Source organism: Eretmochelys imbricata, chromosome 13 (assembly GCF_965152235.1).
Source record: "Eretmochelys imbricata isolate rEreImb1 chromosome 13, rEreImb1.hap1, whole genome shotgun sequence".
Classification (NCBI taxonomy): Eukaryota; Metazoa; Chordata; order Testudines; family Cheloniidae; genus Eretmochelys; species Eretmochelys imbricata.
The window spans coordinates 33775403-33790130 of NC_135584.1; the positions used below are offsets into that span (position 1 = coordinate 33775403).

General features: G+C 42.9%; 2 protein-coding genes across 2 annotated transcripts; both read left to right on the top strand.

The window, feature by feature from the left end:
• Window positions 1-2446: 2446 nt before the first annotated feature.
• Window positions 2447-3391, top strand: LOC144273516 (olfactory receptor OR9H1-like). Its single transcript, XM_077832138.1, has one exon. It carries the CDS (start codon window positions 2447-2449, stop codon window positions 3389-3391), a length of 945 nt encoding a protein of 314 aa, XP_077688264.1.
• Window positions 3392-13454: 10063 nt separating this feature from the next.
• LOC144273841 (olfactory receptor 6B1-like) lies at window positions 13455-14499 on the top strand. Its single transcript, XM_077832536.1, is given in 3 exon segments — window positions 13455-14034; window positions 14037-14180; window positions 14183-14499. Coding segments are annotated over 3 exon segments (1041 nt in total).
• The last annotated feature ends 229 nt before the right edge of the window (window positions 14500-14728 follow it).

Genomic DNA, 14728 nt, shown 5'->3' on the forward strand with positions numbered 1-14728 from the left:
GTTGGAAATCAATCTGAAAGCCTTATGGAATTTCATAGTGAATTATCAACAGTGCTGCCTATAATATGATGGTGGCAAGGAATACAGAAAACTTTTCTTTCAATTCTGGTTTCAATGCTTTTAGATTTTGGTTGGTGGAGAGTGCCTGATGCAACCTGAAGTGTCACTAAACCTAATTTTTGTTTGTGTTTGTTATCATAAGAACTGCTCTGAATTTTTTTCCCCTACCGAAAGTTTTCAGTTTTCACTGAAAAACTGAAAATGTTCAGTTGAAAACTTGATTACACACTGAGGGAGGGAGAATGATTTTCCAATAAAAAATGGAATTGTTTTGAGGAAAGCAGACATTTTATGTGAATACTTTCATTTAATTGAGAGTCCACTATTGTGCTGAAAAAAAATTATGACTGGTCTTTACTATTACAATTGCTACAGTAGCACCAGAATCAAGGACCAGGGTCACAATGTATTAGGCTTTGGGTGAAAATAAGAAAGAAAGGTCTCCAGATTAAGTCAAGATTTTTTTTGTTTTTGTTTTTTTACTAAGGTGATGGGAGAAAAACTGGAAGCTGGCATGGAGGGGAGACACAACATGGAAACTGGGAGCTGGGAGGTAAACTGGGGCTAACTGGGCAATAAAACTAGCGCTGAGAGCTGGGAGGGAGACTACAGGGGGAAGGAGACTGGAGGCCAGGAAGGAACATGAAGGAGGGGAGAGTGAGTGTTGATAGCAAGTAGGTGAGGGGGAGACTAAAATCAGAAGGTGTGGGGGGGATACTGGGGCTGGCTGAGCAGGGGCTGAGAACTAGTAGAAAAGCGTGGAAGAGGTGAGGAGGCATGGTAGACAAATCCAATGAGACTCTAGTGTGAAATGGCAGAACCAGCCCTGGCTGGGCAAAGAGACTAGGAGAAAGAACTGACATGGGGATGGGGGGAAGATAGCAAAATTGGATGAGGAGCCTGGAAAGGGAGATTGGGTCTGGGAGCTTGTGGGAAAGATGAACTTAGACAAAGTGATGAGTGAAACTGGATGTGGAAGGAGACTGTGACTGGTATGAGAAGCCTGAGGAGAGGGGACTTGGACTAGCTCGGCGTGGAAAACAGAATGATACAAGGAATCAGGCTTGAGGAAGAGCCAGGACTGGGAAAGGGAAAGTTTGGGGGCAGATTAAAAATCTCTCATCTCCAGTGCTGTGAAAACAAATTCACTCTTGTTTGTGAAGAGCTCAGATACTATAGTGATGGGCACTATGGGAAAGCCCCGGGGGAAATTAATCATTCTCTCTCGAGATCAGGGTTTGAATAGCATGAAGTAAGTAAGTCTTGGGGTCATCCACTGAACAACGAAGACACAAAAAATATACTGAATAACTGTTCAGTAGGTGAGCCCCATCCATCCTGTGCACTGGATGAGGCAGGGGTACTGTGGAAACAATAATATGTGATCAGGTAATTAAAGACTCTATCATAATTAGCCTTGGAATAATTCAATGTTTTAATAACATTTCAACAAAAAATATCAATGTTTATTTTTAAGCCTTTTTTCAATTTTTATCAATTGAAATTTTCACAGTTATGGGAAATTATGCGAGGGGGTCAAACAAAGGGGGTTAGATGCTAATTATTTAATGACTGTACACATTGAGATATAAAAAGTTAAAGCTTTATAACCAATAAAACACAAATTGTAAGCCTCACATGTCAACGTGTACAAAATAAATATCCTTATATCAAACTCCAGTAGGTTCTCAAGTAGCGTTTTTTGACTGTCTGTCTGTAAATTTCAGTGGTTACTGATCGAAATGTTTTTTCATCAATGTATGTGTTTGCTGTCAAGTACCTCTAAAAATCCAACCTGTACAAGTCTAATCATAATGTATACATACAGGGAGGTGAATGAAAGTTGCACGGGCAACTTTAATCCTGGCATTTCCTAACTTTGAGAGAGACAGAGTTATACTCTAGTTCAGTCACAAACTATTGGGCTTGCTGCATACTAAATGCTCACCTTGCTCCTTCTAGCCTTAAAATAAAGGATTGTGTGGATTGAGGGCCACATTTCACCACACACCTCGTGTCGAGTACGTCTTCACTCCAAAGGGAGTCCCATGGATCTCAGTGTGTAATATTATAATAAGAGTATCAGAATCCTGTCTTCTAGGGGCAAATTTTCCTCTTGTAAATAACTGTTATATGGGAAAGTTAATAAATTGGTGCTCTATTGTAGAAAAGTCAAAATTTCTAACAGAACTTCTGGAGATTTATTAAGAAGAAATTTAATGACATTTCTAAGGGTTCAGTCCACTTTTATGAAAACCAAGGGGAGACTTGCCTTCATTTTCAATGGGAGAGAGCTACAAATGGGGCCTTTAACCTGTGGTATTCTCCTTAGCCCTAGCCCTTTGCTTCTATTTTTAATGCTTATCTCATTCCTTTTCCCAAGAAAATGGAGACAGTGAAAGAGAGAAACCACACAGCACTGACGGAATTCATCCTGCTGGGGTTTGGAAGTGGTCTGGGGCTCAAGGTGGGCCCCTTTGTGGTGTTTCTGGGGATTTACATGACAACTGTGCTGGGGAACACCATCATGGTCTTCCTTATTAAAGCCCACTCTCGCCTGCACACCCCAATGTACTTCTTCCTCATGAACCTGTCGCTCTTAGACCTTTGCTACTCCTCCACCATCGCCCCCAAAGCCATGGCGAGCTTCCTAGCAGGCAGCAAAACCATTTCCTTCAACGGATGTGCCACCCAATTCTTCTTAGTCGCTGTCTTTGTCACCACTGAGACATTCATCCTGGCAGCCATGGCATATGATCGATACACCGCCATCTGCAACCCACTCCTGTATCCCATCGCCATGTCCAAGCAGGTTTGCGTTCAGCTGCTGCTGGGTTCCTATATTTGCGGCGGTGTAAACTCCATGGTGCAAACAGTCTTCACCTTTACACTGTATTTCTGTGGGTCCAATGAGATAGATCACTTCTTCTGTGACGTTCCACCCCTGCTAGGCCTCTCATGCACCAACACAGACATCAATGAACTGGTGCTGTTCACTTTATCCAGCCTCATCATTGTGAGCACTTCCATGGTCATTTTTGTCTCCTATGCCTACATCATCTCCGCCATCCTCAGGATTCGCTCTGCTGAGGGCAGACGCAGAGCCTTCTCCACCTGCACCTCCCACATGATGTCCGTGAGTTTATTTTACGGGACTCTTACCTTCATGTATACTCAGCCCAGTTCGCTAGCATCTCCAGCTCAGAGCAAAGTGGTGTCTGTGTTTTATACCCTGGTCATCCCTATGTTGAATCCCCTCATCTACAGCCTGAGGAACAAGGATGTGAAAGAAGCTTTGGGAAGAACCATCAGCTCAGTATTTCTAAAATGAACCTTCTCTATGAAAATTGAACTAGATAATCCTTTGGGTTATGGTAAAACTAGTACAGTAACAGTCGTAATTTCTATCTATCTAATCTATCTATCTAAACTAGCAGTTCCCATTTGTAATCATTTCTCACTCTAAATTTGTATGCCACCCCCAGCACTGGAGTATGCCATTATAAGAATGATTTAAAAATAAATCAAGCAACCCTCTGTGTATCTATGTTACATTTTTTCGCATTGTTATCTATTCATGTAACTTAGTAATGCATCTGATCTGGAAATATGGATTCAAACATCTCTGAACCTTGGGGAGTGTTCGAGATTTGTGTTGGAATCTCACAACTGCTCTATTAATGATGATCCAAACACTGGAACTCAAGAATAATCCCTTGTCTTAATGTGTGTGTGTTATATCACAGTTTACTGCCTGGCCCCCGTGACTAATTGACCAAAGGAGGTAAATTACGATTTTCCGAAGCACTCAGTGTTGCTGTCAGTGACAAAATGTTTTATGGATGAAAAGTTCAGATTTAGGTTGACCAAAACCGTTGGCAAATTTGAGTTGAGTTTTCCAAATTTTTGTCAGTTGGAAAGAAAAAATAACAGATTTGTTTTGAAATCAAAACATTTCCTTTCAACATTTAAAAAAGAAACATTTTAATTGTTTGATTAAAAAAATACTTTTTCATTTAGAATTTTATTGCAATTTTATTTTCTTAAGAATGGTTAAAAACTCCAAAATGAGAAAAGGAAAATATTATGTTTAGGGAATCTGGCTAAACTTTTTGTTCAACCCAAAATAATTTTTTTCAACTTGTTTGGTTCACTGAATCATCATCATCATCATCTAAAATACTTTCTTTCAGATTTTCAATTCAGCTAGTGACTAGAAAAGTCGGTTATTTTCACAGCTACATACGTGGGTATTTCAGACACAGGAGGCATAGTACAAGTGTGAACTACTGTTCTTGTCCTCAGTGGTTCTGAACACCATTTCTTCTCACTCAAGTCAAAAGCAATTGCGCCTGCCAAAGAAGAGGTGTGATAACAGTTGAATGGGAGATCAGCCACAGCATCTAACAGACATGTTGCTGCTTCTACAGTTGTTTACTTGGTAGGAATCCTAGGACATTAATAGGTCAAATAACCATTCAGTTGGGCCTGTCCCAGTGCTTCTGTCATAGATCCACTTTTAAACAGTCCCTTGGTGGTTCAGAATTCAGACAGGCCAACGCCAGGGCTCCCCCCAGACCAAGCTGCTGGAGAATCTGTCTTGTCTCTGCCCCTGTCTCTTTGTCTGTCAGTCCTAGGTGACAGCTCCTGAATCTCTGTGAGCCCAGCTCTTATCACAGCCATCGTCAGACACCGTTCCCCAGCTCAGGGCCCTTGCTGTGGTAGGTGTTTCCATTACCTCTTTCACAACCGTCATTTACATACATAGGCTTTATTCAATATGTCAGTGACTCTGGGTCTCCAACCAGGCAGCTTTGTGAGTCCATCATCTCATAGAATCATAGAATATCAGGGTTGGAAGGTACCTCAGGAGGTCGTCTAGTCCAACCTCCTGCTCAAAGCAGGACCAATCCCCAATTTTTGCCCCAAATCCCTAAATGGCCCCCTTAAGGATTGAACTCACAACCCTGGGTTTAGCAAGCCAATGCTCAAACCATGAGCTATCTCTCCCCCCGCTTCCTCCTTGTCCCTTCCCTTTAGACTTAGGGCACATCTACACTTCAGATGATGCACTGATGCAGCTGTGCTACTGTAGCACTTTAATGAAGATGCTCTATGGTGACTGGAAGGAGCGTAGTTAATCCACCTCCCTGAGAGGCGGTAGCTATGTTGGCGGGAGAAGCTCTCCTATCAACATAGCACTGTCTACATGGGGTATTAGGTTGGTGTAACTGGGTTTTTCACACCCCAGAGACATAGTTGTGCCGATATAAGTCAGTACTATAGACCAGACCTAAGTGCATAGTGGTACAGAGCACAGAGGGAAACAGAAGTGTGCATAGGAATGATGAAATTATTACCCAAATCCTCACATTTGTCTCAGCATCTACTATTATTAGTTTTAAGAGTAGTACCTACAAGCCTTCCCTGAGTTTGGGGTTCCAATATGTTCATTGGAAGTCAAAGGACAGGGTAGAAAACTGTCCCTGCCCCTATCTGAATAAATGAGAGGCTGAAGATGACACAGAGACATGTAGAGAAGCGACTTGCCTGAGGACACAAGCCTATCAAAAAGTTCTGTACTTTTTAAAATCTGAATATCCCGACAGCCAAGATTAGTATCAGTAAATCACCAGCCTACCAGAGCAGTGCAAAGCAGTTCTCTTGGTTTATGCACCCAGAGGCAAGGTGAGTGTATGGGTGGCACAGATGGAGGATATAGGCCCCATCTACCACTCCAGCACAGATAGGAAAGCCCTGGTCACTGAGTCACAGTTAAGTACGTCAGTGAGGTTCTGCTGCTCGTCCTAGGCAGCAGCATCGTATCCATCATTACGGAGCAATTCATCAAATTCAACACAATGTCTGAACTATCTTATCGCAATTGCTCTTTCCCCCACATAGCCATTCTCAGATTCTAAGGCCAGGAGGGACCATTATGTAATGCTTGTTAGGAAATGGGGGCTATATATTTTTCAATGGAACATTTCAATGAAAAGAATTTTTTTCATGTTTGTAATTCTTGGCTTTTAATCAAAGTATCAGATACCCCAAAATGACCAAAGAAATTCTGTTTTCAATTTTCTGACATTAAAAAAATATTTTTTTGAGGAAAACAGACACTTCTGCAAAATGTTTCATGTTGTTGAAAACCCAGTTTTCCAACAAAAAAAAAAAAAGAAAAAAAGTTTAAATGGAAAATTTCCAACCAGTTCTACCATTACTTCATCTAATCTTGACCTCCTGTATAACACAGTCTAGACAATTCTACTTAGCCATTCTTGAAGCAAGCTTCCCACTTCTGGTTCAGAAATAGGTGTCCTGCTCTTATTTATCTTTAATAAGTTCTCTTCAGGACAATTGTCCTGTGTAAGGCTCCTTCTGAAATTTCTCTCCCACCTAAACAGTTTAGACCCATTAATTAACACCTGGGGAAAGCATGCTTTAAAGATAACACAATGGAGATTAACACCAGGCTTTTTGCTTCTTCTCAGGAACCGATGGAGGACCAGCTCCAGGCAAGTATGCGCTGAAGGAACACCCATGCTCAGAAAACCACAACAGCATGTCTTCTGAAGGGTAAACTTTCCCAGGGATTAGTGGAATTACATTTTGAGCATGGACATGTTCCCTGATATTTGCAAGGGTTTGAAGGCTACGTCCAGGTGTACTCTAGGATAGAAGAACCGAGTATAAGAAGAAAGGAAGCAACATTAATTATGTTTGCAGTGGGTGTGTTTGCAGGATTCCTCCCATTTTAAGTGACCTGAGCAACACTGAAATAGTTAGTAATATAGCCTAGGCATACACCCAGGGACCTAGGGGAAGAAATTCTCAACTGCAAGAGCAAGAATTTGGAACATCCTTCTGCAGTCACTCTGAAAAAGTCCTCCCTTGCCAACCTCAGGTCTCACTGGAGGACTCACAACATCACCAGAAGATCAGAAAATCTGCTCAGGGTGTGTGCGAAGGTTGAGAAACATGACTAATCTCCACACTTGGAATGGACTATTGACTGATCTTCCAGCCAGTTTGATTGTTTTTATAACTCCTGTGCAATGCCTAGGTACCATGGTCACTAGAATTTGGGAAAATCTAATTATAAAGTAGACAAGAATGTCTTGATGATAGGTAGATAGATCTGGTTTAAGCTGCTAGACTGACTTCTTGAAAGCTGAAGACTTTTGAAAACTGTCCCACCTATCTGCACCTTCTAACCGTCCACACCGATGCTGCAGCAATTTTTGTAGCATTGAAAGGTGAGTTCAAAGTTTACCAAGCCTTCATATTATCTAGCTAGCTAGCTGTCACTTTCTACAGAATTTACTATCATGTGGAAAAAAAAATATTTTGCCTTCAGTAGGATGAGTACTGTGAATAAAGATTGCTTCCCTGAGTCAAGGTTTGTAACATCATCCCACAGTCCCGCTTTTTATGTTTTTAAAAAAGATTAATATTTCTAATAGTATTAAATACCTGTCTATGTTTTTCTACTGGCACCCATAACCAGTGGTTACTTACCCTCATTGTTAAAAAAAAACCTTGCTCCCCATTTCCAGTTAAGGTTAATCTAGCATGCTTCCAATCATTTGATGTCATTACACCTGGGGCTGCTCTATTAAAGAACACAGCCTTTTGAAAAAAAAAGATAAGTATATTTCATGAAAGAAAACAGAAAATGTTTCACTAAAATTTTCTTTTACTTTTTTTTTTTTGGTGGGAAAAAAGAATACAATATCTTTCACTCTTTTCCTTTTTGGCCAAAGGAAAAGATGTGGGGGAAAGAGCAGAAAGATGAGAGAGTGTTTTCCCCAACAACCACTATTTCTCACCCTTTTTAAAAAAATCTTTTCCCTACCTTTTTTTTTTTCCAGTGCAAAAGTGAAGCGAGACAAATTCAAATTAGAAAAAATACACACACTTTTAACAGTGAGGATGATTTAACATTGTGTAAGTGGGGGAATAGTCCCGCTATTGTGGGGAACTTTCCTGGCTTCTGCACTACTCCAGTGAAGTGGGCTAGCGAAAGGATCTGAGTCCTCGCTCCCACTTCCTTTACCCAGTGGCCTCCCTTCCCTTGAGGACTCCCCTTCCACTCTCCTGTCTGGCAGAGTCCTTGTAACCCCGACAAGACTGGGACCAGGATTCCTGGGGGGCTCGAACCCCAACCCTGCTGTGGTCACTTAGGACAGGGGCTAAGGTGTCCCCACTCCGGGGTACTCTCTCTGCACTGGGCACTTCTCTGACCCACTGATCATTACATACAGATTTGAAGCAAATGCAAGTTATTTAATCAACAATTTTAAAAAGAATAAGGGAAAATGGGAAAGGTTAAAGGAAACACATCAGCCCACTCTGTGGCAGGCAACATCACAAACAGTGTCTCTGGAATATCAGGGCAGTTCACAGTCTGTCCCTTGTAAGTCCCAGGCCTTCTTCTCAGACCCTGGCTGTGCTGCAGGGATGCTGTGGGTTGGACACTTGCTCTGCACCGCTACAGACTAGGGACCAAATGGCTCGGCAGCAGTTCTGCAGAAAAGGACCTAGGGGTTACAGTGGGCGAGAAGCTGGATATGAGTCAACAGTGTGCCCTTGTTGCCAAGAAGGCCAATGGCATTTTGGGATGTATAAGTAGGGGCATTGCCAGCAGATCGAGGGATGTGATCGTCCCCCTCTATTCGACACTGGTGAGGCCTCATCTGGAGTACTGTGTCCAGTTTTGGGCCCCACACTACAAGAAGGATGTGGAAAAATTGGAAAGAGTCCAGTGGAGGGCAACAAAAATGATGAGGGGACTGGAACACATGAGTTATGAGGAGAGACTGAGGGAACTGGGGATGTTTAGTCTGCAGAAGAGAAGAATGAGGGGGGATTTGATAGCTGCTTTCAACTACCTGAAAGGGTGTTCCAAAGAGGATGGCTCTAGACTGTTCTCAGTGGTAGCTGATGAAAGAACAAGGAGTAATAGTCTCAAGGTGCAGTGGGGGAGATTTAGGTTGGATATTAGGAAAAACTTTTTCACTAGGAGGGTGGTGAAACACTGGAATGCATTACCTAGGAAGGTGGTGGAATCTCCTTCCTTAGAAGTTTTTAAGGTCAGGCTTGACAAAGCCCTAGTTGGGATGGTTTAATTGGGGATCGGTCCTGCTTTGAGCAGGGGGCTGGACTAGATGACCTCCTGAGGTCCCTTCCAACCCTGATATTCTATGATTCTATGATTCTGGTGGTGGCCACATGCTCTCAGGCTCTAAGTGGTAGGACCCTTCTTCCCAGTGTCGCCCCTGCCCTGTCAGGGTTACGATCCAAGCCTGGCCTGCAGAGCCTTTTGGCTGAGGCGTCCCCCTGTGCTGGGCCCACTGCCAAGGGTCCCCCCTCGCTCTTCGCAGCTGCTCACCACACCCAGCCATCCAGACTGCTCCAGCCCCAGCTCCACCACTCTGTCTCAGCACTGCTGCTGCTGCTCTGCCTCCAGCTCCCTGGCTGCTTCTTTGGCCCCTTTGCCTCTGGTTGCTATAGCTCCGCTTCCAGGACAGGTCTGCTCTGCAGGCTGCTTCTGTGACTCTGCTCCCAGCACTGACCTGCTTCATGGGCTGCTTTTCTGGCCCCTCTGGCTCTGGTTGCTTCAGCTCTGCTCCCAGGACAGGGTCTTCTCTCTCTGGGCTGCTTTTCTGGTCCCTCTGGATCTGGCACAGCTCTGCTCCCCGGCTAAGCTTGGGTCCCTGCTTTTTCCTTAGCTCGGCCCCACTCTGTCTGACCCAGGTAATTCCAGCTCACACGGAGGACAGGACCTCCCTGGCCTCCTGACTCCCTGATTAGCCTGCCCGCCCTGTCATTCAGGCTGACCTGGAGCATTGGCCTCTTCCCATTGTTCCTGGGGGCTGTCAGTCTCGGGGTCCTGATTCCCCACCGACCCTTTCCCCTTTTTAGTATTTTTTAGCAACTAAAACACCCCCACTGAATGTTACTAAGGGGACAACAGTCCCCTTACAATTGGAACAAACTACCAAGGGAAGTGGTAGATTTTCCATCTCTTGATGGCTTCAATTGAAGACTGATACCTTTCTGGAAGATATACTTTAGGCAAACACCAGTTATGCTTTAGTCTAATCCAATCCTATCCTCATAATGACTGGGTATGTGTCACCTTAGGAAGGGATGTAGAGTAAAGTTTCTAGATGCCATTCATGACTGCTTCTTGGAGCAGCTTGTCCTGGACCCCACAAGAGTCTGAAGTTGAACTGAGGATCTGGTCGAGGAAGTGAATACATCTGAACCGCTTGATAATATCAACCATAACACCCTGAAATGCCGGGGAGAGATAGCTCAGTGGTTTGCGCATTGGCTTGCTAAACCTAATGTTGTGAGTTCAATCCTTAAGGGGGTCATTTAAAGTTCTGGGGCAAAAATTGGGGATTGATCCTGCTTTGAGCAGGGGGTTGGACTAGATGACCATGATCTCCTGAGGTCCCTACCAGCCCTGATATTCTATGAAATGTAAATCATTGTACAAGGTAAAATGCCACAGAAACCCACCACAATAACATTTAACTTTACGAGGGGAACTACACAAAAATGAGGAAGCTAGTTAAACAGAAAATAAAAGAAACAGTCACAAGGGTGATTTGTCAGAAAATTTCATGGAAGCTACTTACAAACAGCATAATAGAGGCTAAAACTAACTGTATACCCCCAATCAAACAAACAGTAAGAGGACTGAAGAACAACACATGGCTAAACAGCAGAGTGAAAAAGGTGGTTAGAGGCAAAAAGACATCTTTTAAAAACTGGAATTAAAATCCTAGATAGGAAAATAGAAAGGAGCATAAACTCTGGCAAATAAAGCATAAAGTATAATAAAGTATGTCAGGAAAGAATTTGGAGAGCAATTAGCTACGGACAAAAAAACCACAACTAAGCACAATTTTTAAGCATATCAGAAGTGGGAAATCTGCAAAACAGTAGGGGGGGCACTGGATGGTCAAGTTGCTAAACGAGCACTCCAGGACAACGTCATTGCAATGAAGCTAAATTAATTCTTTGCATCAGTCTTCACTTCAGAGGATGTGAGGGAGATTTGTTCAAGAGTTCTGTAGTAACTCACATATGAAATTGTAGAAATACTAACTGTGGTATGTAATCTATCACTTAAATCAGTTTCTGTGCCAAATGACTTCAGGGTAGCTAATGTAACATTTTAAAAAAAAAGTCTCCAGAGGTGATCCTGGCAGCTACAGGCTGGTAAGCCTGACTTCAGTACCAGGCAAATTGGTTGACTCTAAGAACAAAATTAGCCAATATATGTATAAACAGGATATTGTGGGAAAGAGTCAATATGGCTTTTGTAAAGGGAAATCATCCCTCACTAATCTATTAGAATTCTTTGAGGGGGTCAACAAGCAGGGAGATTCGGTGAACATAGTGTATTTTGACTTTCAGAAAGTCTTTGACAAAGTCCCACAGCAAAGGCTCTTAAGCACCATTAAGTTGTCATGGGATAAGAGGGAAGGTCCTCTTATGGATCAGTAACTGGGTAAAAGGTGGGAAACAAAGGGTAGGAAAAAATGGTCAGTTTTAACAATGGAGACATAAATTGCAGGGTCCCTCAAGGATCTGTACTGAGAGTACTGTTGTTCAGCATCTTCATACATGATCTGGAAAAGGGGGTGAACAGTGAGGTGGCAAAGTTTGCAGACAATACAAAATTACTCAAGATAAGTCCAAAGCTGATTTTGAACAGTTACAAAGGGATCTGACAAAACTGGGTGACTGGGCAACAAATTCAGTGCTGATAAGTGAAAAGAAATGCACATTGGAAAATATAATCCCCTCTATATATACAAAATGATGGGATCTAAATTAGCTGTTACCTCACAAGAAAGAGATCTTGGAGTCATTGTGAATGTCAAGAACCATTAGGAAAAGGATAAATAATGGAACAGAAAATTTCATAATACTGCTATATAAATCCATGGTACACCCACACCTTGAGTATTGCTTGCAGTTCCAGTTGCCCCATCTCAAAAAAAAAAAAATAGAACTGGAAAAAAGGTAGAGAGAATGGCAACAAAAATGGCTAAAGGATGGAAAGGCTTCCAAATGAGGAGAGATTAAAAAGACTGGGGCTGTCCAACTTAGAAAAGAGACAACTCATGAGGGATATGATAGAAGTCTATAAAATCATGACTGGTGTGGAGAAAGTAAATAAGGAAATGTTATTTATCCCTGCACATAACACAAGAACCAGGAGTTATCCAATGAAATGAATAGACAGCAGGTTTCAAACAAATATAAGGAAGTACTTCTTCACACAATGCACAGCCAACCTGTGGAACTCATAGCCAGGGGATGGTGTGAGGGCCAAAAGTATAACTGGGTTAAAAAAATAATTAGATATGTTCATGGTGAATAGGTACATCAATGGCTATTATCCAAGATGGTGAAGGACAACACCAAAATGGTACAGAAGTCCCTGAACCTCAACTGTCAGAAGCAACTGGCACTGACCAATGTCAGAGACAGGATATGGGGCTAGACAAGCCATTGGTCTGACCCGCTATGGATGTTCTTAAGTTCTTAAGTTTTGGGCATCCAGGGACAACTAGTGAAATGTAACATCCCATGTTATACTCAGAGTCAGACTGGATTATCCTTTATGGCTTAAATACTATGAATTTATGAAAAAAAAAGACTAGAATATATGGAATTGTTTCTGCCTAAACAAAACACTTGACAACTTTCAACATTTTTCATTTACAAAAATTTCCTCAAAAACCAAAATGTTTCAACAAAAGTGAACATTTTTTGGTGATTTCCTTCTGTTTTGATCAAACAGTATGTGCAAGAATGTCTATAAAGTTCTTTTAAGTTCTCTGGGGAAACACTCAGCTGTGAGAATAATGGATTTTCAGTGCACTGGCAGTTCCAAAAAATCATTTGGGGTTGAACCAAAACTTTTTTTTTCCAAAATTTTCAACAAATCAAAAAAAAAAGTGGGTCAAAAAAAAGTTTCATTTTAGCTTTGACCATTTTCAAATGGTTTTGTTTGTTAATAAAATCAGGGAAATTTTGAAACATAAGTCATTTTGAACCAAAGTATCAAAACAATTTGATTTTTTTTTTAATTAGGTCTTTTCACCCAAAATAACTTGGCAAAACTGACACAAATTTTCAAAATATTTTGGAGTTGAAGAATCCGCACTTTTTGCTGAAAAAACTTTTCAGACAAAAAATACCACCCAGGTCTGCCTAGCACATGAGGGTCATGATGGCAACTGTGTGCATCATCATCACCCACATAAGTACTTGCACATGATGATGAAGTAGCCTCTTAATACATGTATGATTGTGAGGTGGTCAGCTACTCTACTGATGTGACCCCTATAATTACTTAATGGATGGATTCACTTGTTCGATCCATTGCACACAAGCACAAGTTCACTGAGCTGCTTTTTTCCATTCCTTTCACATCTGCAGATAAAGAATTTGAAACCCAAGCCAGGTTGGAGAACCAAACCGGCCTCAGGGAATTCATTCTCCTGGGATTTCCCACCAAACTGGAGGTCCAGCCCTTGCTCTTCCTGATCTTTTTGCTCACCCGCGTGCTGACAATCACAGAGAACGTGGTCATCATCCTGGTGGTGAAGCAGAACCACAAGCCCGTGTGCTACTTCCTGGGGAACCTGTCCTTCCTGGAGCTCTGGTATGTCTCGGTCGTCCTGCCCAAGTTGCTGGTGGGCTTCTGGTCTCAGAAGGAGAACATCTCCTTCCCCATCTGTATGGCCCAGCTCTACTTCTTCATCTTCCTCATGGGCACCGAGTGCGTCCTCCTGGCCGTCATGGCCTATGACCGCTACATGGCAATCTGCTACCCACTGCACTACCCAGCCATCATGACCCACCAACTCTGCCTACAGCTGGCAGCTCTCTCCTGGGCAGGCGGCTTCTCCATCTCCCTGGTCAAAGTGTACTTCATCTCTTGCTGAAATTTTGCTGTCCCGGAGTCATCAACCACTTCTTCTGTGACATCTCCCCAGTGCTCAACGTGGCCTGCACCGACATGTTGGTGGCGGAGATGGTGGACTTTGCCCTGACCTTGGTCATCCTGCTGCTCCGCTTGCTGTCACTGTCCTCTCCTACCTGTGCATCATCACCACAATCCTGCGCATCCCCACTGCCCAAGGCAGGAGGAAAGCCTTCTCCACCTGCGCCTCCCACCTCACCATGGTCATCTTCTTCTCAGCCACTGTCTTCATGTACACCCAGCCCAGGAAGCTCCACCGTTTCAACCTCAACAAGGTGGTGTCTGTCTTTTACGCTGTAGTCACCCCAGCGCTGAACCCTCTGATCTACTACCTGAGGAACAAGGAAGTGAAAGAGGTCCTGAGGAAAACCCTGGACAGTAACTGCTCCCTAACCAATCGGATAGGCATGGAATCATAGCAATGTAGGGCTGGAGGGGACCTCAAGAAGTCATCAAGTCCAGCCCCCTGAGCTGAGGCAGGACCAAGCATGTAATCTGGGATTCCCAAAGGCATCTAAGTCCAGCTCTTTAGGATTAGAAAGTTGGTCTAGCAGATAGAGAAGTAGAATTGGATTCCTGAGACCTGGGTTTAGTTCCTGGCTCTGTCACTGATTCTCTGTGTGACCTTGGAACTTGATCTACTGTATG

Excerpts from the sequence above, each read along its gene's own strand:
- LOC144273516 (XM_077832138.1), top strand. The coding sequence starts at position 2,447 with ATGGAGACAGTGAAAGAGAGAAACCACACAGCACTGACGGAATTCATC.